This window comes from Rhinolophus hipposideros (assembly GCF_964194185.1).
Source record: "Rhinolophus hipposideros genome assembly, chromosome: 3".
Taxonomy (NCBI): domain Eukaryota; kingdom Metazoa; phylum Chordata; class Mammalia; order Chiroptera; family Rhinolophidae; genus Rhinolophus; species Rhinolophus hipposideros.
The window spans coordinates 75,021,926-75,047,329 of record NC_138049.1 but is presented as its reverse complement, the minus strand read 5'-3'; the positions used below and the strand labels follow the sequence as shown (position 1 = coordinate 75,047,329).

Here is a 25,404-nt window from a genome sequence, read left to right as displayed (position 1 = left end):
CTCAGAATCTGCAAAATGTCTCCTGAATTTACTAACTTAATGCCTTCTGTGCCTATTAGCCAATCCTGATGCCTTTTTCCTCCTCTTAAACCATAAATTATCTTTCTGATCGCTCAATAAATAGGTATAACTCTTTTTCTTTTTGTCCCATTCTCTAGAATAGATATGTCAGCTGGGTGTTAGAAAGTAAGGTGATGACCTAACTCGTACCAACCAGATGTAATTGGTAATCAGAAATCCAAATAAACCTCCAGTTATGATATAACACACTGAAGGGAAGCATTTCTAGATGGTAATATTTTGGGAGAGTACAGCCACCTTGGGTAGTTCCTACTTTTTCACTGTTGATTTTGCCACCTGTACTATGGGCACATGCAGGGCTCAAGAGGAAGTGGAACAAGCTTTGTGTAGGATAGGAGCCACGGGTGTGGATTCTTTTGTGAGTGAGATCCCACCTTTGTGGGATCTCTCCAGTATTTTCTGGCTGCTGACTCCCTGGAAATTTGCTAGTGGACATGTTTATAATCCTTGCCTCCTGAATTGAAAATAGCCTGTTTGCCAATAAAATTTTGAATGTCCTTATTAATAAAGTTGAAACAGGATTATTTTAAAAAGCTACCCGTAGTAAAGATACCTCTCTAAACGGCCTGTGTTTCTTACATCATAATTTTATAAATGCAAAAGAAAAGAGATAGCTGTTAGCGCCTCTGAAATTACTTTCTCCTTCTCCTAAAAATTCTGGAGTTTAAAAGGAAAAAGTATATGGTTTCCAGTTTTATAGTTTTAAAAAAATTGATCCCAGTTTTTGTTTTTTTGTGTTTTTTTTTCCTGTAAATGCTTTTTTAAATCAAATCTTAGTAAATAATGCTTTCACTGTCTTTTAAAAATCCAGGGATAAGTACCTGGTTATGTGAAGAAGGTGAACCAGACATTACAGTATTTGTTAGCACATCCTCTTTTATTCTGTGAAGTGTAAGTTCTTCTCCACTGAACCTCTTCCTCTGCTGCCTTGCTGTTACCCACCGTTTTCTTGAGGAATGTTCTGTCTGGGTCTCTAGGCTTTGCAGTCCCCAGAGAACCAACATGGAGATATCAGCCAGAGGGACAGAAAAGTGAGGATCCAGTCTTCAGAAATATGCACACGCACTACAACTGTTACTTATATGTAACCCCTCCTTTCTTCTTGGACCCATAAGTTTCCTTAACTGATATGTAGGAGGAAAAACTCTATGAAAGCGAATAGGATTTTGTGGCTCACATAGGACTTCCTTGGGCTTTTATTATCAAAATTTATCACAAGTTTTTCAGAGCCTGACCAAAACTCCATACAAAAATAACCAACCGATTTCTGCTAGTGATAATTCTTCAAATAGACCAAAATAAGGGATGCACTATATTATGAAGCATGAGACAGTTTTAGAAATCAGAGATTTTAGGCTTTCCCAAGCCCCTGATCAATAAATGGAAACCCACATGTGGCGTGTCATTAAAAAGTTACAAGCCAAGCTAACAAGATGCTGAATAAAAGGTCTTTTCTACCATGGCAAAAATACCTTTATAATGACCAGGGAGTTCAAGTTTCAGTTTAGAATTCTGACTGCTCAGAGTGTGGGGCTTGCGCTTGGCTTAAGGTCACACATCTCTTGCTGTGAAACCTGCTGCTCGCCTCCTCCTCTTCCCACCCTTGGCTCTTCCTGCGCCTTGAGAGGCCTTGCACATGAGATGAAACTCTGTGTGTAGCCACCTGGACTTTGGGGTATGCACCTTGGCGGTGCTACCCATCCTTGGGAGGCTGCATCCCAGACAGTTGTGCGCCTGGCCTGGGTATGAACTTGGGGCCATTTGGGCAGGAAATTCTAGGTTTAGTTCAGAAGGGCAGATATGGGCTCCAAGTGGGCAGCAGCTCTGGGTGTGTACATCGTCTTGATCCATGGGGAACGGAAGGTCACGTGCTGAGTGACAAGGTGACAGCATTAGAGGGAGAGAAGCGCCCTTTAAAGCACAAGCAAAGGACGGAAAGGCTGTACCCTGATGACTTTTCATTGCCCCTCATATACAACCTGTTCTTATGAATTGTGTTGATTAACTCATTCCATAATTAGTTATTTGTCAAATGTTATTTTATATATAGACCGTTTATACCCATCCTATTTGTTACGAACTCAGCATGGCTAATGCTGATAAGAGGGAATAAAAAATTCCTCTTTCCATGAACTTGGCCTTAAGAGTTAGTCTAACCCATTTTATTTTGTCCCTGTAGCATTTATATGGACAGTATTTATTCCTGGCTCTCAGTAATTGTCTTGTAAGTTGTTCTAAGTTTATGCCTCCCTCTCTACATGCAGACATACACATACACACATGCTCTCTACCTCTCTGCTGTGGATTAGGAAAATCATAAATCATGTATTCAATTTATTTATTGAATACAATAAATAAATTCCAGTTCTGCTGTTAGTTCAAGCTATACTGAGTCCCCCAAATCAGAAACTACCCGGTTGCCTCTCCTCGCCCACATTTGAGAGCGCCTAACGCTGTGACTTTGAATTTCAATATGCGGCTCTCTGTCAGTGGTGACTAAGTTATACATGACAGGTCTTTCCTCGGTCACGTGTAGTCCTGTTTCAGATTCTCTCAAGGATCATTGCCTGTCTCTTTAAGTTGCCCTGCTGGGTCTGCCAAAATGAATGTTGTATGTGCCACAAAGCTTATATTTCAAATCAGACTATCACAATTGTGATGAAAATCCATCTAATTTGTTTCAAGGAATGTGATGAGAAGTACAGAGAACCTACTTTGTTTTATAGAATATAGAAAACAATTTGCACTCATTTCCTTTGTGATCTCAAACTCTCTTTTCTGCCCAGAATAACCAGTGCAGTAGTACAATCATGGTCACACAATAATCAGGAGTTTCGGATGTGCATATTTGTTTCAGAATACCGAACTCCCAGAAAAGGGCATCCCTATTTATTGTACCCTGCAGTGTACCTTATACAATGACGATGGTTAATGAGCATGATTCATTGCTAGATTCTCCCCTTCTCACCCTACATTCTCTGAGACTTCCCAAGGAAGAAAATGTCCATGAACTCTGTTGTTAGAAGAGGAGCTTTATTCTTACAAAGATGAAACTGTAGAGGACCAATTCGATAACCATAATCTCCTGTCTAAAATTAAAGAATTGAGAGTACTCCACAAAGCTATTTTATTCTTTTAATAATTTGAGTTAGAATCCTATGTATTACGATGTAGGATAGGCTGCTGTAACAAGACACCCTTGGACTCCGTGGCCTAATCAATCAAGACTTGCACATAATAGTCTGGGTGGACAGTTCAGTCTGAGGATATAGTGACTTCATCATGTCAGGGACCCGGGCTCTGCAGCCTCTACAAGTGCTGCCATCCTGAGGTCCAAAGCAGCCACTGCAGCTCTCACCGTCCCCTCCTCGTGCCATCAAGAGGGGAGAGGAAAAGGGAAAGGGGGTTGGTCCTCAGATGGGAGGATGGGGGAATTCTGTCACTGAGAAAAGATTGGGAATGAATACTAGGGACACAAGTGGTCTCTGTGACATGCTGCAATTTATTTATGCTTCATTCTAAATAGCATTTTGAGTTAAATATGAGGCACAGATGTGTTTGAGTAGAGCAAGGGGAATTAGCATTGCTCAACTTGGAGACCTAATCTATGCAAAATACTTTGAGATTTTACTGTGTTAACAATAGGTAACCTTACATAGGTGCTGGGTACTGTACTGAGTGTTTTACATGGATGACCTCCTTTACTCCTCTAAATAATCCTCTGAGTGAGGTACTGTTATCCTCCCATTTCATCGACGAGGAAAGTGAGGCACACATAGGCTAAGGAAGATGCCTGCATGCACAGAATTAGTAAGTGGGAGAGCTTAGAACTAGTCAGTGAATCCAGACATTCTGATTCCAGAGCTGCCCCTCTGACCACTTCCTGTCCAGCCACCGCTTTGGAGTATTAGGCTGCTTTTTGAAATTGGGTGGCAGGAAGGATTCCCTAGAGAGTAATACCTTGAGTTTAAACAAAAAAATAAAAAAGAAAATATGAAACGTAATAAAACATTTGCTTTTTTTCTGGGTTTCGAAAAGCATGAAATATTGTTTTATTTTTATAATCAGATGGCAGATTGTAAGGAGATAGTTTAGGTTTATACTTAATAAAGGACATCCAGCTTCATCTAAGGTATTAATTTAGACCAAAGAAGATTTAAAAAAGAAATTTGATCTAAATGTGATATATTTACTAGCCCTGGCAAACAAATCCGAGCCCTTATTTTCTTAACATTAAGAGTTATTAATAAATGACTTAAGTATATTCTTGTTAATAAATGATTCAGGGATATTCATGTCAGGCTTCAGACCCCTTTTTAATTAAGGCAACCTGAGACAAGTCCATCCTAGTGTTTGCGGCTTAATGTAGCTCATCCTCAGACCATACCATAGGTGATTATCAACAAGTGCTTTAAAATACATTTAAATCATCACATGTATTAAATAGGAAGATGACTTTAGAGTTTAAAATAACAGTACCCACTGCCTGGATGTCTTAGTTTGCCAGGGCTGCCATTACAAAACACCACAGATGGATGGTTTGGATAACAGAAATTTATATCCTCATAGTTCTAGAGGCTGAAAGTCCAAGGACAAGGAGTAGGCAGGTTTGCTTCCCTCTAAGGCCTCTGTCCTTGGCTTGCAGATGGCCACACTCTGGCCACCTCTTCACATGGTGGTCTGTCTGTGTGTCCTCATCTCCTCTTCTTGTAAGGACACCAGTCAGATACAATTAGGGTCTCCCTAGCAGCCTTGCTTTAACTTAACTGCCACCTTAAAAGCCCTGTTTCCAAATGCAGTCATGTTACGAGGTACTGGGGGTTAGAACTTCAACCCATGAATTTGGGGGGACACAATTCAGTCCATGACGTGAACATACTTTGGAAACAGTGAGGCTGTGAAATCAAACAATTTGCAGAAGTAAGAAGTTCAGCATTTGAATTTTTCCCCCTCCCTTATCACTTTGGCCAAAATAGGCTGCAGTCCAGGTGGTATGTTATTTTCAATGACCGTAAGCCTTTTTACCCAATTTTTTTTGCAACCTTATTAAGTTTAATGTGCAGATTATTTAAAAGACCATCTTGAACTTGCTATTGCTTACGTTTTCACCATCTGGGCAAGAGGGAAAATCGATGTTAAATTAGCAAAATTTTGCAGAAAACATCGAATGTGATTGAATGAACTGAACAGATAACAACAGGCAGGTATTACAGTCGCTCGTAACAATACCAGACTTCTTCCCAGAGAATAACTATTAGCCACAGAAGGGCTGAAAAACTAAAGGTCAGTGTTCAGCACAGATGAATCCTTTTTCTAAAGTTGAATCTGAGGGGAACTTATAGAACCTCTTTTACCTCTTTGGAGCTGCGGGAGAGGATAGCTACATCACTGGAAAAGATTTGAAGTATTCTTCAAGTATCATCAAGGGAATTTATTCCATCCATCTCACAAAAAATATTCTGAATGATACTACTTTTAGCTTCTTAAACCACTATATTTCTTTCCTTATAAATCTGGAAAATAGGAAGAGGAAAGGGCCGTAGTAGACTTTATGGCTTGTAGGATTAACCTGGAGAATAAATGAGGGAAACCATAAAAGTCAAAGAGCCCTCATACAATTTTCTAAAAATAATCTTTTGACGTGTGAAATTTTTACAAGTTGTACTTATCTGGCTTGGGATGAAATCTATTTAAAAACTTTGGCACAGTACAAAAGGAACATTTTTGTTTATTTGTTTTAAAAAAAAGTGTGGCACTATTGGACTAGACTACCTAATAAAAATTCCCAGCTATTCGGTTACCACAACACTAGAAGCATCTGACATCAACAAAGGAGGACTGCTGGATATTTTCTCTTAAAGAATTATTCTTGGAGATCTACGACAATATTGCTGTATAATATTACATATAATACAAATTAAACACAACTTTACGTGAATAGGATTGGTATTGGGCAGACCAATCCCTTGAGACCAGTAAGGAGAACATTAACAATAACACAAAAGCCACCCAAAAGATATGTAATCTCGCACCTTAAGAACCTTGCATGAAAGTCCTGTGTGGTCCCACTCTGCTTACTTTTCTAGCTTCCAGTCTCACTATCTTCACTCACCTGAACTCTGGTCGTTCTGAAAATGGAGTTATCTCAAGAGGCCACGCTTCTTATCATTTCAGAACCTTTGAGCACGCTGCTCTCCTGCCCTGAAATACAAATTCTCCCTTCACCATCTGCACAGAGTTAAAATTTCCTTTGAAAATCCCTCAAATACCAATCCATAGTCTGTAAGCCCAATACCATTAGTTTAACTATATTGCTGCTGCTTTGTTTGAACACCAGATGAAGCAATTGGTTTGTTTTTTAGGCGGTCTACTTTAGAGATCATCATAAATACCAGAATTATTTTCTGAAACTGAAACAAAGTAAGGGAAAGAAGATTTGCTTTTCTCACCTCCTGATCTCACCAGCTTCATGCTCATTTAGTGACATAACCAACAACAGACTCATACTCACTTTAAATTGTTGTCTCTTCCCTTCTTTTCCTCTTTCCATATTATGGAATTTACATAAAATAAATACCTAAAGCTAAATACATATAAAATCCTGTGTGTTGCGCTACACTGAATCACAACTAAACTCATCAGTCTCTCTTACTAGACCGTGAGATGGTTGGTTCAGGGCCTCTTTCTTCCCCACACACGTATACAGTCCTGGGCCCAAAGCACTCAGCATGGTTTGTTGAAGAAGTAAATAAGGGAATGAATGAACAAAACATATTATCCACAACTTTCCTTTGTAAAGATAATTGGATTTTGTCACTGTACATATAAAAATGTTAATTGTATCTCTGATCTCAGATGTTACTTTCAGGATAACCAAAAGGTTGCAGTTACTCTATAGTTTTTTTCTTTGTGAGTTAATAGGACATTATTGCATTTATCTTTTGGACCCAAATTGTTTAATCAACTACATGATTTTTTTTTACTGTTCTTTTCCAATTAATTTATGGAATTAACTGTTCATTTGGCATTAGAGGCTGCTTTGATTGAAAGATGATTTATTGAACATCATCTATGTTTATCTACCTTTCCAACCAACAATTAACCTAAAAATGTGGTTTTTCCCTGTGTTTTAGTTAATCATTCCTATCTGCATGGAAACGAGTTCGTATACCACACATCTTAAAACATAAACAAGCTCCCCTCGTACTATGTGACTCTCTCCAGATACTACGTCTCCATCACAAACCTTTGAAAATAGTCATAGGAGGTGTCTCTACTTATTGGTCATCCCTTCAGGCTCCCAGCCCTACGACTCATTGAATCTACTTCTCTTGAAATCACTCGTGTCCATAGAGCCAAGCAGAGTCATCACTTCTCTATCTGTTCCTTACTAAAATTCTAAATAATAATCAACACTTAATAAGTTTACTTTTTGAAATACTTTATTCTTCCACGCCATGACACTTAACCTGTTTTCCCCCATACCTTAAAAGGTCTTCCTTAACAGTCTTCGTTTTCTTCTGGACCTCTAAATATGGAAATAACCTAGGCTCCATTCCATTTATACTCTTTTTATCTGCTTGACAGTATATTGTGTCTGTCTATCTGTCTGTCTGTCTGTCTGTCTGTTTACCTTTTTCTGGTTCTGACCTATCTCTCCTGGTCCTGAATCATGCAAACTCTTCCTACATTACTCTCCATGTGGCTATTTAGGAAGCTCCTCTACATCCAAAAGAGGACTCGCAATTTGCACTACTCACAATGAGTTCCTCTCCCTTTCCAGTAAATGACACTATCATTCAACTAGTTGTCCTAACTAAAAACACAAAAGTCAATCGTTCCTTCTTTTTTCTGAACAATTTGTATATCTAATATAGCAATGTCAGCTCCACTTCAAAATATACTCAAAGCCCACTTCCTCCCTTATGTCCACTGCTACTTCCCTAACCTAACCTAACCTAAGCCACTGTTCGTCTCTTCTTAGGTAGAGATCTAGCTTTCAAGTTCTTCTCCCCACTTCTAGTTCCTACAGTTCATTCTCCACACAACAGCTAGAGTGATCCGTCGAAACAATAAATCAATCATGACCCTCCCCTGTGGCCTCCCATCACACTTGGTATAAAATCCGGGCCACTTTCCAGCAGCATTTACCCAACCGGGTCCTTCCATCTCTTCCTCTCCACCTTCTCTCTCCTTGTCCACCTGACTTCAGCCTTCCGTAGCTTTCTCAGACAAGCCGAGGAAGGACAGTCACTCCTCAGTGTCCTGTACTTGCTCCTGCTGCCTGCAGCATCTTTCCCTCAGATCTTTGTATGACTGGCTCCTTTCTCACATTCTCAGAAGTGGCCTTCCATGCCCAGCTGATCAAGAGTAACTCACTCTATTGAGACAGTCTCTTATGCTTTCTTTTTTCCATGATGATTACCAATATCTAAAACTTATGTTAAAATGTGTTTTAGTTGTTTATTGTATGCACTATCCTGTCTCATTACTGTTGTAGCTCCAACACCTAGAATGATGCCTATTAGATTATAGGTATTCGGCGCTTAATGAGTATTTACAAAATGGATTAATGAGTCAGCAGGGTATTTCTAAATATAACATGCAGCTCCAAATAGGAAAAGATACAAAAAGTTCATATGTAGCTATGATATATTTTGGAACATTCTGTGAGAGAAAGTTTGTTCTTCCAAAGTAAATATTGCCCTCGAATGTATTTTACTAATTCTTCATGTGTTTGTGAACATAGAATATTAAAATACAGTAATTTTCTAATCCCTTTGTTCTTTGTATAATACTTACAACAGTGGTTTCAAGTCAAAGGTCTCATGTCATAATTTGATAATAAGCTTCATCTCTTAATCAGGTTAATGATTCTTCAATGGATACAAATAATTATTAAATAATGGAGGTATCCTGAATAAACATAACACTATTTTCTAATATTATTGATTTGATGTATTATATTGATATTTAAAAAATATGTGTAACATTTATGGTATGTTTACAGCATATGTACACACATACAGTAACAATTAATATATACATTTGTACTTGTATAGAATATATGTCATTTTAACAGTTTTCAAATGAACTTATAAGCCATGTATAGGAATGTATACATGAAAATATCTCTGTAGCTAAATCATTATTCTATCTATTAAAAAAATAAGATTAGATTTTGTATTTTCCTAAACTGTAGTATAATAGAATGATTACAAGACTGCGATTCAGAAAATGAAGTTTCTAATCCAGTTTCTGCTGCTAACTAGCGTGATGTTGAGCAAATCATTGTATTTACTAGAATGTAAGCTCCGTTCGGGCAGGGAGATTTCTGTCCGTTGTGTTCATTGCTTTGTTACCAGCATCAAAAAAAGGCTGGGCTCAGAATAAGTGCTGAACAAATATTTGTTGCATGAATTGTATTTATTCAAATTTACAGTTTCCACCTCTACAAAACAATGTTCCTTCCAATCATTGCATTCCAAATAATACTAGAACCCTAATGGATTTAAGTAAGACAGATTTATTGCGGAAACTGTTTGTTTATTCAGCTTTGACCTGGGCTGTTATAATATTGTTTAGTCCACCAAATCTCTTTGCATTGAATATTTATTAACATGAATAACAAAGATAAGAGGTAAATCAGTCCATGTTGCCATCTTCAGAAGGACTAGAACAAGAACATTAAAATTAAAAATGTGTTATCCAAATGCACAAAATTAAATAAGTATAAAAGAAAGTTCAGTAACCAGCCTCTCAAATGATGCTTTTCCAAAGTGTGTAGTATTTACATTCTGGATGCTGTTAAGGTTTAAAACTGCTCTAAGAATGATGGGAACACGCTGTAGATATACCCTTCTTTAAGAAAACTTGATATTCCAATTTTCAAAACAAATTAAGAGACTATTCACTTCTACATTTTTTCTTTTCATTCATTGAACAAATATGTAATGAATGATAGCCATATGAAACCTGTGTTAGGAAACGCAGAGAAATCAGGTCTTGACAGCCTACTGTCCACTGTCACCTGGACGGCCAGGTGTACACACAGCCCTAAGACCTACGGCAACAGAGCCTCTTGGACAGAGTAAGCATCAACATTGGAAAGACTGCAGAGGAAACCTGGAGTGCTAGATGCTACGGACAAAACAACAGCCCCTCCTGAGCAGCTTCACAGCCTCCGCACCACAATCACCAGGACTAATCCATCCGTGGGTGTTAGTTTCCTGTTCCCTCATGGCCTGTGTTCTCACTTCATCTATACTACTATTTAATGAGACCCTGACTCCTTTTTTACTGCTCTTCCCATCTCTCTCTATCCCCCTTACCTTGCCTAATTTTTTTTCCCATCACATTTATTATGGTAGCAGGCATAGTATATATTTGTTTATTTGTTCATTGTCTTTCTTGTATACACACACTAGAATGTAAGCTACAGGTTAGCAGGAAATCTGTCATTTATCAGTACATCCCCAGCACCTAGAAGACTGTGTGACACATAGTAGGGGCTCAGTAAATGTTGGTTGGTTGGATGGATGGATGGATGGATGAAAAAGTAAATGAAAAGCTGAATGAACAAATTCAGCCTGAATCTCCAACCTGAATCTCCTTGCTTCTGGTCCTCTTCCAGTTTTCAGCATCACCTCATCATTTAGGTTGAAAATTTGCCCAGATGTTTTCTAACTATGACCCGCATTATTTTTAATCAGAATTTGGTGTTCCACCCTCGCTTTATTGCCTCATCCTGCCTTGGGTAAACAAACATAGATCACAGCTCTCCTTGGCTCACTTTGGTAATATACCCTTGGCGCTTGCCCCTACCCCTCAAGTGGGATCTAGCTAATATGTATGCGTGAATGACACGTTTGCTCTGCCACCGTGACTTCATAGAGGACCCGCATCTAAGGAAGAGGCACGGTGTACAAGGAAATAAATGCCAGGTCTAAACTAAGCAGCACTCAGAATGGCCATAAATGAAGTTCCTGCCTTCAGTAAGTGTCCAGATTCTACAATGAGAAGTCAGGTGGGGAAGACCAAGACCAGAAAGGGAAAGGCAGAGATGCCCTGTGCTTTAGGGGGCTGAGGGGTACAGCCCATGAATGTTGGGTGGAATACAAATAGCTACAATGTTTCTAAAGGACAATTTAGAAATGCTGTTAAAATGAAACAGATTCCTACCCTTTCACTAGCATTTCACCTTAGAGAAATTTATTCTATAAAAGCTCTCATAACAACTGACAACACCCAAATGCTCAGTAGAGATGGTTGAATTATGATACCATGTAACCTTACAGTGGGACAATACAATCATTAAAAAGAATAAACAGATGTTATTACAATTATGTTAAATGCAGTGATAAAATTGCACATTGTTATGTGTGGGTCGATCCTGTTATCAAGTTTATAGCACTGTTCTAGATACTAGGAATAGCAGTAAGCAATATTCACAACATCCTTCCCCCTGTGGGAATAAATTCTAATTGGGGAAATAAAGCATACTGATAAACAAATAGAGGTGTAATGGCAAATGGAGCAGTGCTATGAAGAATATAAAGCATGGCAACGGGATAAAGAGTGATGAGAATCAGAAAAAGCCTCTCTGAGGAGGTGGAATTGGCATAGAGCCTGAATAACATGAGAGAGCAAAACAAGAAAACCATAAGGGACAAGCAGTGAGGAAACAGGGCCTGAATCACATGCTTGGAATGTACAAGAAAATTCAAGGAAGACTGTGTGTAACAGCAATAATCATGTTGGATGGGGGATCGAGGTTGAGATCTGAGAGGTTGCCTGAGTTTTATATGGCATTTTATGGGCCATGATAACAACTTTGGATTTTCTTTTAATTTTGATGATAACCCATCACAGGATCTTGAGCAAGAAAGTGTCATATTCAAATTTGTGGTTTTAAGGACTCCCCATGGCGGTTATGTAGCAAATATTCAGTATTAAGTCCATATGGTGTAACCAGTTATATCTTTTATTAGACCATTTACAAAAAGATTGCAAGGACCAAAACATGCAGTCTTTCATATGGCTTATTTAGCAGTGTTTAAGTTACCTCCTTCACAGAGGTTTTATGAAGATTAAAAAGTTTATGTGTGTATTCACATATGCGTAGTTTATGTAATTATGTATATAGAACATTTTTCATATATCAGTGGGTATTAAATGATATGTTAAAAGTTGAAACAGAAAAGGTATTAAATGCCTAACAGTTTGTCTAACCTTTTGATAATGCTCTAATCAAATGTTTTACAATTTCATTTCCATGCTGTGAATAGAATGCTGGTTAACGTATTTTAAAGGGGCTCAGAGAAGTTGCTGTGAAGTTAGAGTGTATCAAGGAAATGATCCGCCAGGATAATTCAGTGCATAAAGAGACACCCCCAAACTGTCAGTCAGACGTCACACAGTGGAGTCAAAAGGCCATGAGATAGATGTGAAGCCTTGGAATTAAGATAGTACCAAAAAGAAAAAAAAAAAAAAAAAAAAAAAAAAGCTGAAAAACAACAACAAAAATCTAAAAAAAAAAAAAAAAAAACATGGTACCTATTCTACCTATGCAGGTAACCTGTATGCCATCTTCAATGAGATTGTGTACGTGAAAGTCCTGCGAAAATCATTAACGAAAATGCTGTTCCTCTTTAGGAGGATTGCTGATACGTGGCAGTCCTCGCACTGGTATTTTTTGTGCTTGGATTCTAGTGCCTCTTTTCCTTTAAAGGACAAGGCCCACTCATGGAGGTCTGTTCCCACACATTTGGAGCATTCCAGATTAGGAGAAACCCACTAGGTTGTTCAGCCTTATCTTTTCACATAGCAGTTCGGTGCCAAATCCAGTTTTTCACTGAAGTTGACAACTTCTGCAGCAGTAATACAATGAGTTCATTTGGGTTCGTTGAGATTCAGGCAGTCTGTGGACCTGGGCGATGGCCTACATCGCTGCTACCCCTCTTGGCCAAGCAGACTTTGGCAAAGATATTTAATCAGATTATTCTCTTAGACACTACTTTTCTGATAAACTTTTAGTTATTTGCATAATTAACAATTATATTTGCAGAATCAATTGATATTCAGGGGGAAACTGTCTAAACACAACTTAGAGTTTCTTTTATTCTCTCCTGTCAGAGTCGGGCCACAAGAAGTTAAAAAGTACCATACAGAGAAGCACAGAGACCGGAATGGCAGCTGAAATGAGGAAGATGGTAAGGCAACCGAGTCGAGAGTCTACTGATGGCAGCATCAACAGTTACAGCTCCGAGGGAAAGTAAGTGATGCCGGCACATCTGTATGGCTTTAGAACAATGGATTACATAGTCACCAGTAAAACAACAAATCCACCGAGGGTTAAGGTGCAGCTTCTTCACTTAACTAGACGTTCAACCGTCCATCTTAAAACAGCCTGACCTCTTATGCTACATACAGATGGACATACTTGTGCACCTGGTCACTTCGGTCTTTCAAAGGAATGAAGAAATGCTGGGTTCACGTGGAAAAACTGGTTTCCATCACCCAGAAAAGCTCAGAATAGTCCGTAATGGACGTTTATTTTAGAAATGTCATAGTTAATGAATTCTTTCATATGGAAAACTCATTGTCTGTCCCACTCGCCAAAATCTGAATTAAAATTTAGAAGTGCGGAACTAATTTTCCATATTCCTACTTTTCTTCAAACTATTTTGGGCTAACTGTTTAAGTCTACCACTCATAACAGCAACTTAAATTTTCTTGTTTCTAAAACACTACCAATTCATTTTTACCTTAGGATAAAAGCCCAGGATCTTTCTCATTATTTTTCTGATAAAAAGTTGATTCTGAAATTAATTTGGAAAAAAAACATAACTAGATTTTTGTTTTGCTTCCTTGGATTTTTTACCATTTCATATAGATTCTACCCAAAATCTGCATTTTCCTGTGCTTGAGAATTTTCCTGGTAAAACTAAACTTTTACTGAGTTGATAGATCTTACAAATTAGTAATTATTATTCTACAGTGTGTTCCGTGGGGATGACCATGTACGGATTTTTCATAATTATTCATTTATCACTACTTAAATATCTCATTTACCAATCAAATGTTAATAATTTATTTTATTTTACTGGAATTTCTCTATTTTCAAAAATGAAATAAAATTATGCCAAGCTCATATTCATGATGTACTTTCCCATTCCTACAACTAGTAAGTTCGTTTACTTGATCAAATAATTGGGATGCCTGCTCCCAGCAAGATACAGCTAAGAACAAAAATCAGAAAGAATAAAAGTTATGGAGATAAACTTGTTAACAAGATACCAATACTTGGTGAAGTATTGCAAAGCAGTGTGCAAATGAAAGACTGGAGACATTATTTTCTGATTTAAAAATAAATCAAGTAATATTTATCTCCACTGTAGATAAGCCCCTTAACCTCTCAGAGATTTATGATCATAGTCTCTGGATGGGATAATAATATGTACCCTGTCTAATTCCCTTGATTATGAAGAAATAATATGTGTGGAAGCACACTGGAAACAATAAATCCCTATGGAAATTTGCTTATTCAGAAAATATTCATGGAAGTCCATCTACCTAAAAGGCCTGGTTCATGTTACATGGGATACATCAATAAACAAGAAGAGCATAATCACTGCTCTGGTGGAGCTTAGAGACCAAGGAATTCAGTCCGTCATGGTGTAGTAAGAAATAGACATATTTTAATCAATCCATTTGAACTAAAGAAAAATCTCAGCTAATATAAAATTTCAATTCATTTAAAAATGAATAAATTAAACATTTTTTTGTAAATAAGAACTTTTACTATGCTATAATATGTATTTAAGAAATGATCAGATATTTTAATTCAACATTAATAGTAATGTTTATGACCAATTATTATGTAAAGATCATGACATAAAAATTTAAATCTTGTATTTTGTGTCAGGGATATATTTATGTAGGGTTTTTTATTTGTAAGTGTCCAGAAAGATTAGTATATGAAAAACTATAACTGAGTCCTCCTGAATAGAACATCAGCTGTTATAATGAGAGTTTTGATCTTTTCTCAATCAATACTGAACTTCATATGTTTGGTTAAAGGGCAATGCAAAAGAATCAATAAGTAAACCGATTGCCTAAGTAGTGTTTATGATTCATGATCAGAATTAGTAGTCAAATGGAAACTAAAGAAAAGAATTCTAGGAGACCTAATGTTTTGATTTTTGTCCTTTTGCTAATAGCTTAATATTTCCTGGAGTGCGACTGGGAGCAGACAGTCAATTCAGTGATTTTCTTGATGGACTGGGACCAGCCCAGCTTGTTGGCCGTCAAACCCTCGCCACCCCTGCAATGGGTAAGAACAATTTTTTCTACAGAAAAAACTGATATTTCATGGTCAACCAGGTCACTTAAAGTAGCATAATAGTCATGCAAGTGAGAAGAAACATTTTACCTAGGGTGTTGCTGGTTTCAAATGACTATTCTAATTTCTAATACATTTTTCTAACTTGAGACATTATGCAAATGAATAGTTAGTCATAAATCACTGAATTATCAGAAAACCTCTGTCAAGGTAGTCTACAATAGATCCAAATAAAGCATAAAGGTAGCATTTTGTGAAATATATGGGGAAAAAATGAAGGCTTAATCAGTAAAGGATGTTGGCATAAATGTTTAATTATACAAAAAAAATGAAATTGCCTCTCTACTTCAGAACTTAAAAAAATTTTTTATACTCAATTGTAAAAGAGAAACGGGGTGGAGAGAGACACTAGAAAATACTGAAAAACACTTTTATGGTAATGTTTCTATACTCTTGGAGTGGGAAAAATTTCCACAAGATCAAACCAAAGCTAGATAAATCAAAAACTTCTGCTAGCAAAATGCACCCTAAATGAAGTTAAAGGACCTATGATAAATGGAGAAAATTATATGTAGTGTGTGCAATAGATATTTCCTGAAGAGCATTAGATGCCAGTTTGAAAGGACCCATGGTGTACTCAGCAAAATGAATGAAAATAAGTCAATGCAAAGGCACATCATCATGAAATTTCATACCAGAAATTAATAGAAAATGATATTTTCTAAAATGCTATTACTTTTCCTCTTAGGTAATTCTATACAAAACTATCAAAAATAAGATTCTCATTGGACTCTTCAATTATAATACTGGAAACAAGGAGACTACTGAGTATTACCTTCAAAATTCTGAGTAACAATTGATTGCCAACATAGAGTACAATAGCCCGTCAAATTTTCAAGTTTAAAGCTAAACTAAATACATACTCAGACAAGAAAGGTCTCAAAACATTTTTCTCATACCCAACATTGCTCAGAAAGCTATTGGAGGATATACTTCCACAAAAAGAACTAAGCGAACTTTAAAAATTGTGAACTAAAATGAGAAGATGAGATCCAGTCAGTAAATGCTTCAACACAAGAGAGAAATGGTTGGATACCCAGGAAGATAGTCTAAAGAAAGAAAGTCTAAAGAGATACGCTGCAGCCAGATTTCAAAGCAATTTGTCCAAATTGTAGCATGTCAGATTTCATAAGATTAAAATCTATAGAATACCTAATGCATTTGATTTTACAGAAGAGGTGAACAGCCAGGGGAGAGTAAGAGGTTAAATTAGTGACATGTACATAAAAATGTAAGCAAATGCTTTTTTAAAGACACCTATTAAGTATAGGGAGAAGGAAGAGCTGTCCATGAAGTGAGAAGTAATCCTAGTATTCCAGTTTACTCAGCTATAAATAATGTTGTATAATCATAATAATATGAATAGTAATAGTGAGAGAATGGGATGATAGAAATTGTCAAATATATGTAGGGATAGGAAAGCAGTGAGAAACATCAAAATTGGAAGTGAATAATAATATCTAAAACTGAAAAAAGTAGGAAAATAAGTGTAGTATTTAGAGATAGGGAGGCAAATGCCAAAAAGTAAAAAATAAATCAGATAAAAATATTGAAAATTATGAAAACAGTGACTTTTTCTGTTTTCATAACTTAGAAGGCAAGAAGTTGAGAGAGACAGAGAGATTTGGAATCTTTTATGTTAATAAGCCTTATAGACTCTAGATGATGTGTGTATCTGATTAAAACAACAACAAAAATCAAAGACTAAGAGACCTTTAGGAGCTGAGGTCTATAACAGAATTACAAGACTAATAACAATCCAGAAGTACAAAGTTGATCAACTGACAATGGGAATTCACAACTGAAAAATGGAGATGATTCAACTAACTAAAAATAACTTAGAAATAATCACATTTAACATTTTCAAAGATAAAGCATCACATCCATCAGAAAAAGAATGAAAATCTTAGTGAAAAACAGGTAAAGGACATGAACAGGAAAGACATAAGAGAAGGAATGCAAATTGAAAATACTTAGAAATATGTTCGGCTTTTCTAATAATCAAGGAAATGCACATTATAACTTTTTAACCATCAGAGTGGCAAAAATTAGGCATATCGCTAATACCACTGTTCATAAGTTGTAATACTTATGGTAATAGTGCAAACTGGCACAGCTTTTTGAAGGCTATTTGGCAATATGCATGGAAGTTTTGAATGTCCATTCAATTAGACCCATTTGTTAAAAACCTGGGAATATATGCTTGAGAAATAATTGACCAAGTGTACAAAAATTATTTATAAAGCTGTCCATTAGAGTGCTGTTTATAATAGCAGCAATGTAGATAATCAATATTTCCATCAACAGGGATGTGGTTAAATAGGTAATGACATGCCTGTTTAGTGGTCCATACACTCAATAAATTGAGGATGTGTGGTCATAGTAAATATATAGATAAGAAGAAAGGAAGGAAGGATAGGAGGCAGGGAAGGAGAGAGGAAAGAAGACAAGTACTTAAGAGATTGCTAGGATATTCACCAAAACATTAATGGTGGTTTCTCTAGATAACGGAAGTACAAATAATTATACGTTTTTGTTAAGAAGTATTATATACTAGATGACATAAAAGATAAGAAATATCATTAAGAGTATAAGAATCACTTAAATACTTCAGTATTATAGTGAAACGACTTATAAACTAATATGGGACTCTCATAAGATGGATTAGTACCAGAAAAATGAAGAGACACATTTCAAAACCTGAATTGGAGACAGGGAGAGAAGAGTGGGGTTGGGAGGCTCTAAATCTTACTTTTTTTTTTCATCAAGATCATGAGGACCATAATTTGGAGTCTGTTATGGACCTCTATTTTTTTTTAACTGTACATAACTGCAAAAGAAACAAACATTTTGCCTCCTCTCCACTTGCAGGTGATATACAAATTGGAATGGAGGATAAAAAGGGCCAATTAGAAGTTGAAGTCATTAGAGCACGAAGCCTAACACAAAAACCTGGTTCCAAATCCACACCTGGTAAGGAAAGATGTTTGGACAAGAAAATCTCACATAGGCAACACCTCAAAACATTTGCTTCATTGGAATTTTACATACTCTGTTCTGTATCATCTCATTGATTAAAAAGGCATCTTTTCTGTGTTTTTTGATTCTATATGAATAGATTCTTGCACAATTATTCTGTCAGAAAGTGTTAGGAGTATTGTCATACTATTAAGAAAAGTTTAGTTATGATTGCTTCTTCGCTTGTGTCAGTTGTTTTTTTTTTCTGTACTTTTATTTACAAATGCAAAAGAAAAAAGTTCTAATCATAATATAAACCTTTAAAATATAAACCTAAATTGTAATTCCAGCTATACCCCAAGTAAGGTAGAGTCTTACGATAAATTTGCATACATTTCATTGAAATGAGAAAAATGGCAGTAGTGGAAATGTATGGGTGTTAAGAATAGAATTTATGGAGCCCTGGGAATTTTAAATGATTTAAATAGTCAATGGGAAATTTTCAATAAGCATCTCTAAATCTCTAATGAGGCAGTCTCTAATAAAATCAATTTAACTTAAAGGATTAACTTCTTACATGTTAAAATTAACTTTCTTTAGCTCCATACGTCAAAGTATATCTTTTGGAAAATGGGGCCTGTATAGCCAAGAAGAAGACAAGAATTGCACGAAAAACCCTTGATCCTTTGTATCAACAGTCCCTGGTTTTTGACGAAAGTCCACAGGGTAAAGTTCTTCAGGTCAGTAATACTAGTTTGACTTTTTACATTGTAATATCCACATTCTCCATGTAAACACTGAAGAGGTGGTCAAACGCGAAGAGAGTAAAAGTTCAGTAAGGAAAAATGTGGTAAACATCCCTGAGTAGGAAAGAAAAAGGTAATTTACAATGCAAATAATGTATAGTATTAAAAATACCTGGTAGATCTAATGGAAAACAATATTTTTATTTTCTCTCTCCCTTTTTTTTCCCTTCTCTCCATCCTCTCCTTCCACTTTTGCCCTATTTCCCTCTCCTCCCTTCTTCCAGATAGATAAATAGACAGACAGACAGATGATAGATAGATAGATAGATAGATAGATAGATAGATAGATAGATAGATATCAAGGCAAATGATGCTAATAATAGTTTATTGAGCATTACCGTGTTTTCACGAAAATAAGACCAGCTGGACCATCAGCTCTAATGCGTCTTTTTTTTTTTTTTTTTTTTTTTTTTTTTTTTTTTTTTTTTTACCGAAAAGGTTTTATTACACACACACGGGATGGGGCTCAGTCCTTCTTGGCTGCTGCCTTCCTCATGGCTGCAAGGACGTTGCTCAGCTCCTCTCTCTTCCTCTTGGCTCGGATGTGTGTCCCCACCCTTTTCTTGATGAACTTCAGGGCCTGCTTGTCCTTAGAGACCTTGAGCAGCTCCATGGCACGCCGTTCATAGGGGGCAAAACTGCACACCTCTCGGATCATGTCCCGCACGAACTTGGTGTGTTTGGTGAGGCGCCCGTGGCGGCGGCTGTGCCTCAGCTTGCTGACGTTCTTCGTCACCTTGTGGCCCTTGTTGAGGCCCACGGCCATGGGGTAGCGCAGAGCCATGGCTGCTGCTCCTCAATGGCTGCCGCGGCTGAAGGGCTCTAATGCGTCTTTTGGAGGAAAACTTAATATAAGACCTGATCTTTATATTGTATCATATCATATCATGTTATATCATATATCATATCATATCATATATCATATTATATAAGATTCAGTGTTATATTATAGTAAAATAAGACTGGGTCTTATATTAATTTTTGCTCCAAAAGACGCATTAGAGCTAGGGTTTATTTTCAGGGAGGTACTATGTGCTAGATATGGGATACAAAAAGGAAGAAAGGAAAGGAAAACACAAGTGTACAGGTGCATTGTTAGGTGCTTATATACATAACCTCTTTTCAACATGTGCAATAAATGTTATCATCTCCATGTTAAAGATGACATCTGAGGACCACGGAGATTAAATAATTTGGCAAAGTTACTCAATAAATTGAAAAGGCAAGATTCACCACCCCTGCCTATGTAAAGCCGGTCAATGAGTTCAGTTGAGAGCCTTTACAGATGACTAAAGGGTGGAAAACAGAAGCTAGGTGTAAGGGTAGTGGAATACTTACCTGTCACCAGCAGGTGTTGGCCCAGATTGTGAGTGAGCTCCCTGACTTATTAATTATCCGATCACAGCATTGTCAGGCACCAGTGATTTTTCAACCTACCCCTTCACTGACAAGTCCATAATATAAAAGAGATGTAATGAGTATTCTCATTTTTATACCTATTCCATCATCCTTGTGCTCCCTTGTACACTGAGTTGGGTTGTTTTGCCCTCCTCGCTCCCACAGATTATAATTTTTGTATCTCTTTCGCCCTGTACATTGCTTACTAGATAGTGGTTACTAAAGAAGATATTGAATTTAAATCTGAATAAATGTGTGTATTTATTTCTTTAACATGGTTTATGTGTGTAAGACTCATTGACGAGGGCAACATTACTGGCATTCCATCAAACCCCAAAATTATAGGGAAGCGTCTCTCTGAGCACCTTATCGTTAGCTTCTTCTAATCTGTTCCTCCCCCTTGGGGTTAGTTATATTCATCTCCTCTCCTTCTCTGGCCCACTTTTACAGAATAGTTGCTTTCAAGGCTTCTAATATGACAGAAAAAGAAGTTCACACCGTGTTGCATTTCTCTGTCCCTGTAGGTGATCGTCTGGGGAGACTATGGCCGAATGGACCATAAGTGCTTTATGGGTGTGGCTCAGATCTTGCTGGAAGAACTTGACCTGTCCAGTATGGTAATCGGATGGTACAAATTGTTCCCCCCGTCATCACTGGTGGATCCCACACTCACACCCCTAACCCGCCGGGCTTCCCAATCATCTCTGGAAAGTTCAACTGGGCCTCCTTGCATCCGATCGTAGTGAACTTATACCAGAGTCATTCCAGTCACACTCTACCTTTCAGGATGATACTCCGAACCAGATATTTCATGATCAAAAGCATTGTTGGAAACAGACAATCAACTTGTGTTTTGCCTGTAGTCGTTTTTCAATAATGTGTCCCAACTGTTGTCTCAAACCTGGCTTCATATGACAGAACAAGGCGATCTATCAAATTATAGTAAAAGTCAACATGCTAGTGAGAGTCACTGATGCTTCTACCAAATAGAAAAGGAGGATACTTCAAATTTACACACACACACACACACACACACACACACACACCAAATTGAACAAACTGGAAACTCTCACTCTGTGAAAGTTGTATTTTCCACGTTTCTACGCAAACCACAAGCAGTGTTATTTCCCTGGTATTTGAGAAGTTTTGTTCTTTTGTGTTTTATTTCTATGTGTGTTATTTGTTGGTTTTGGATTTGTTTTGTTTTATTTTTTCACTGTGTTTGATCTATTTACACGAGTTTTGGGCTGTGTCATGACAGGCCTCATGATGCTTACAGAGACCCTTCCCTCCTTTTTCCAAAAGCACCATAAAAAGGGCTGAAGCAGTCTCTGCAGCATCCCCCCAAAATGTTCAACAGCGAGACAAGATGAGGCCCATGACGGGTTTCACCGGTTTTATTTTATAATTCTTCAAAGTCTTATGTGTGGAAACCCAGAAAACCAAAAGTTATCTTCCAAAAAAATAATCACAGAATCACTTTTACAAAAGAAGGGCATATCTGTTTGCATTCTAAAAAAATTACTTTATGCTTCCCCTTGTTTTGCATGGAAGACTTTTAAAGAAGTCACTCTGTAACTAATGCTGGAAGCTAAAACTAACTGCGTAATCATACTTTGGAAACACTCCTTGTAATGCCTTTTTCTTCCTGATACCCAAAAAGAATATGCTCATGTGTATAAACCACACTTTTGACTTCCCAAAATGGTGACTAGAAATGGATCGGAGCCTAAGACACTTTCAGCTATGCCCAGGCTTCTCGGCCATGTCTCAGCGTAGACACACCCATCTGCCCTGGAAAGAGCATGGTATGAGCTGTTCAGTATTCCACTGGAAATTCCAGTTGAAATATTCTGCACTAAACTACTGTTTTTTTATCAAATTTTAGTTTACATTTCTTTGAGATTGATGCAAGCACAAAGCTTGATTTTTTTTAATGCAAAGTATCTTACTTTTTTTTGGGGGGGGAAATAAAATCACATTTCAATTTGCATTTCCTTCCTCTGAGTTTTTCTTGGCCTTGAACTTCCCTTGTGACATTCTGTATGTGTGCTACAAACTGCAGACTTTGCAGGTGCATTGATATGTTCTCTCTCCTTTTATGAGTCATTCAACTTTTGTGATCACACAAACAGAGCAGCATGACTTGCAACTGTTCAAAGCCGCATGCGCGTTTTGTAAAAAAAGAAAATGAAAAAGAAAAGAAACAAAAGGTTATTTAATAATGTATGTTAGTTCCACATAGGCCAGCTTGTATGTTGCATGTACTTGTACAGTTTGCTCGTTAATTACTATACTGAAATAACCAAGAAATCTAAGCCATCCATTTTTGTTATAGACATTTTGCAGGTTTTAGCCAGACTTAGTCTGTGAGTCTGGGGTGAAATGTCTATAGATGGACTTTATTTTTTACCCTCTGGAAAACGTGATGTAGTATGGACCAAATTCCTCCTAATATTTTGGTGTAGATTCCTACTGTGGGGCTGTCACACATGTAGACACTGTGTACACACTAGGTTTTAATCCATAGACATACTGCCTGCACCAAGTGAATTATTTATTATTATTTACACATGCCAGAATTATCTGCCCATCATTGCACAGGGCACAGACTGACCACTACTCACCATGCTGAGCAGGAAGAACTGAAGCATTGGTGCACTTCTACTAGATTCCGTTCTGTCTTAGTGGCCAACAATCAACTAATTATAATTGGGTAGTATCTTTCTATTTTGACCACTTGTCTTAACACTCCCCTGTGCTTTTAAATGAACTTCCAACTCATGTATGTAAACATGTTTAATAAAATTTACTTTTCATGTCAGTCAGTAGCCATCTGTGTTCTGTGTTTTTCCCAGATATCCATTGTGGGTTCAATGGTGCAAAATGGGAGCCAGATCATGGGAAGGGGAGGCTGGGATTTGTTTTCTGCTGCGGGCGTTTGACTTGACTTGTCACTGCACTATATATGTCTTATTCTATGGCCTGAAGGGTACTTTGCATCACATCCAAGTTTTCACTTTGTCAGCCTGTCTAAGTGAGCACATGACTATACTTCTGAAAAGTGGCATTATTAAAAACAATAAATCTCAGTAAGAATCAAATGGAAGGTTGTTTTTCTGCTGCTGTTTGAGTGTGCTGATAAAAGAGACAACTCTGTTGTCCAGTTGCCAAATCATTTCAACTTATGTGACATATCAAAATATGAATTCCTGTGTCTCTTGTCAAAGCATCTGGTTCCCCTTTCCATCTCTTCCTTCTAAACTCCTGACTGATTTGGAAAACCTTGCCTTAGAGTAGGCTGACTTAATGAACCAAGCAGACATTAAATCACCTTCAATAGAATCTTAGGGAATAAATTTATTTTCAAATGTAGTAGATGAGTCTCTAAAAGGGACATGTTAAAAGAAAAATCATTAGCTTTCTTAATTTCATGATATTTTTTCTTCTCCAAAAGTGTTTTCATATATTTCATAGTCATCATTTTCACAAAATACTCAATAAGCACTAATTTCATGTTGCTTTGTAGTAAAATAACTGTTGAAATCTACTCTCTACCTTTTAAGAGCCCTTAAATTTTTATAGATCGCACTGACTTCAGCTTTGTAAAGCAAAATAAACACAGCTAACTCAATATCAAATTTGAGAGAATAAAGCAATTTGACACCCGTCACTATATTTGTTGTGTAAAGTTTTTTAAACAATTGACTGAATTTTACCCGACTTAATCAATCAGTTGTTTGTAAGACCCAGTTTTATACTATATAAGACCGATTCTCATATTGTATAAGACCCGGTCTTATTTTATTATATTAATTTTTTCTCAAAAAGACGCATTAGAACTGATGGTCTGTCTAGGTCTTATTTGCGGGGAAACACGGTAAGTCTTCATGGCTTCTTGCTGACCCTGGCAATCTGATTTCTGGAAATCTCAGCCTCAGATATATGATCTGATTATACTTAACCAACATTATTAAGAGCTTTGTTGCGTACTAGATATTAAGTACTTGGAATATGAAAATAAGGAAAAAAACTCACCCTGTCTTAAAGGAGCTTCCTATCTATTAAAACAGATCATTTTATTGAAAAACTGCAATAACCTATTTGATTAGTATACAAAAGGCCAGGGGATTATGTTTAATTCTCACAATATCCCCATGAGTTAAGTACTCTTATGGCTCCTATTTCAACATCAAAAATCTGCAACTTGGAGAAGCTAAGCAGCAGTTCGTGATGGAGCTGGGATATGAAACAAGTTCGGGCTGACTCCAGAGCCTGGCCCACCAAACACTGCATTCTCCGCTATGTGCTGACAATTGAGCTAAAACTAAAAGCAACAAAGGAAAAATACAAATAGAGAAACAAAAATCACAGGCACAGACAATAGTTCAGTGTTTACCGGAGAGTGAAGAGGGTCAAATGTATGGTGATGGAAAGAAAACTGACTCTGGGTGGTAAACACACAATGTGATATATATTGATGATGTAATACAGAATTGTACACTTGAAGCCTAGGTAATTTTACTAACCATTGTCACTCAATACGTTTAATTAAAAAAAAAAAAATGAATCCACCAGATGGGAAAGGACTCTAACCCAAACCATTCTCCTTAAGGCAGCTCCCAGCCAGCCCGGTCTGCCATTGCAAATTTCCCCAGGGCTTCTGCCATTACCAAGGGGAGGGGATGGGGAGCAGTAATAGTACTAGAGGAGGAGGCAGGTGAACTCCTCTTTGTCTCTGGAGCCCTCTTTCTCAGC

General features: G+C 37.1%; 2 protein-coding genes across 51 annotated transcripts in view; one reads left to right on the top strand and one right to left on the bottom strand.

Annotated features, from left to right (window-relative positions):
* RIMS1 (regulating synaptic membrane exocytosis 1) overlaps positions 1-23,470 on the top strand; it is a gene marked incomplete at its 5' end in the record, with an annotated part of 450,322 nt that extends 426,852 nt beyond the window's left edge. For all 50 annotated transcript variants that reach the window (XM_081034434.1, XM_081034420.1, XM_081034418.1 and 47 more), the window contains 5 exons: positions 13,216-13,354; positions 15,303-15,415; positions 18,356-18,457; positions 19,043-19,182; positions 21,171-23,470. In XM_081034434.1, the coding sequence (XP_080890560.1) occupies positions 13,216-13,354; positions 15,303-15,415; positions 18,356-18,457; positions 19,043-19,182; positions 21,171-21,389 (713 nt within the window). In that variant the 3' untranslated portion in view covers positions 21,390-23,470. The remainder of the gene's footprint in view (positions 1-13,215; positions 13,355-15,302; positions 15,416-18,355; positions 18,458-19,042; positions 19,183-21,170) is intronic.
* LOC308491383 (large ribosomal subunit protein eL36-like) lies at positions 19,715-20,032 on the bottom strand (the record flags this gene model as incomplete). The annotated part of the gene is made up of 1 exon (XM_081034880.1): positions 19,715-20,032. One exon carries the CDS (start codon positions 20,030-20,032, stop codon positions 19,715-19,717), a length of 318 nt encoding a protein of 105 aa, XP_080891006.1.
* Positions 23,471-25,404: the final 1,934 nt, after the last annotated feature.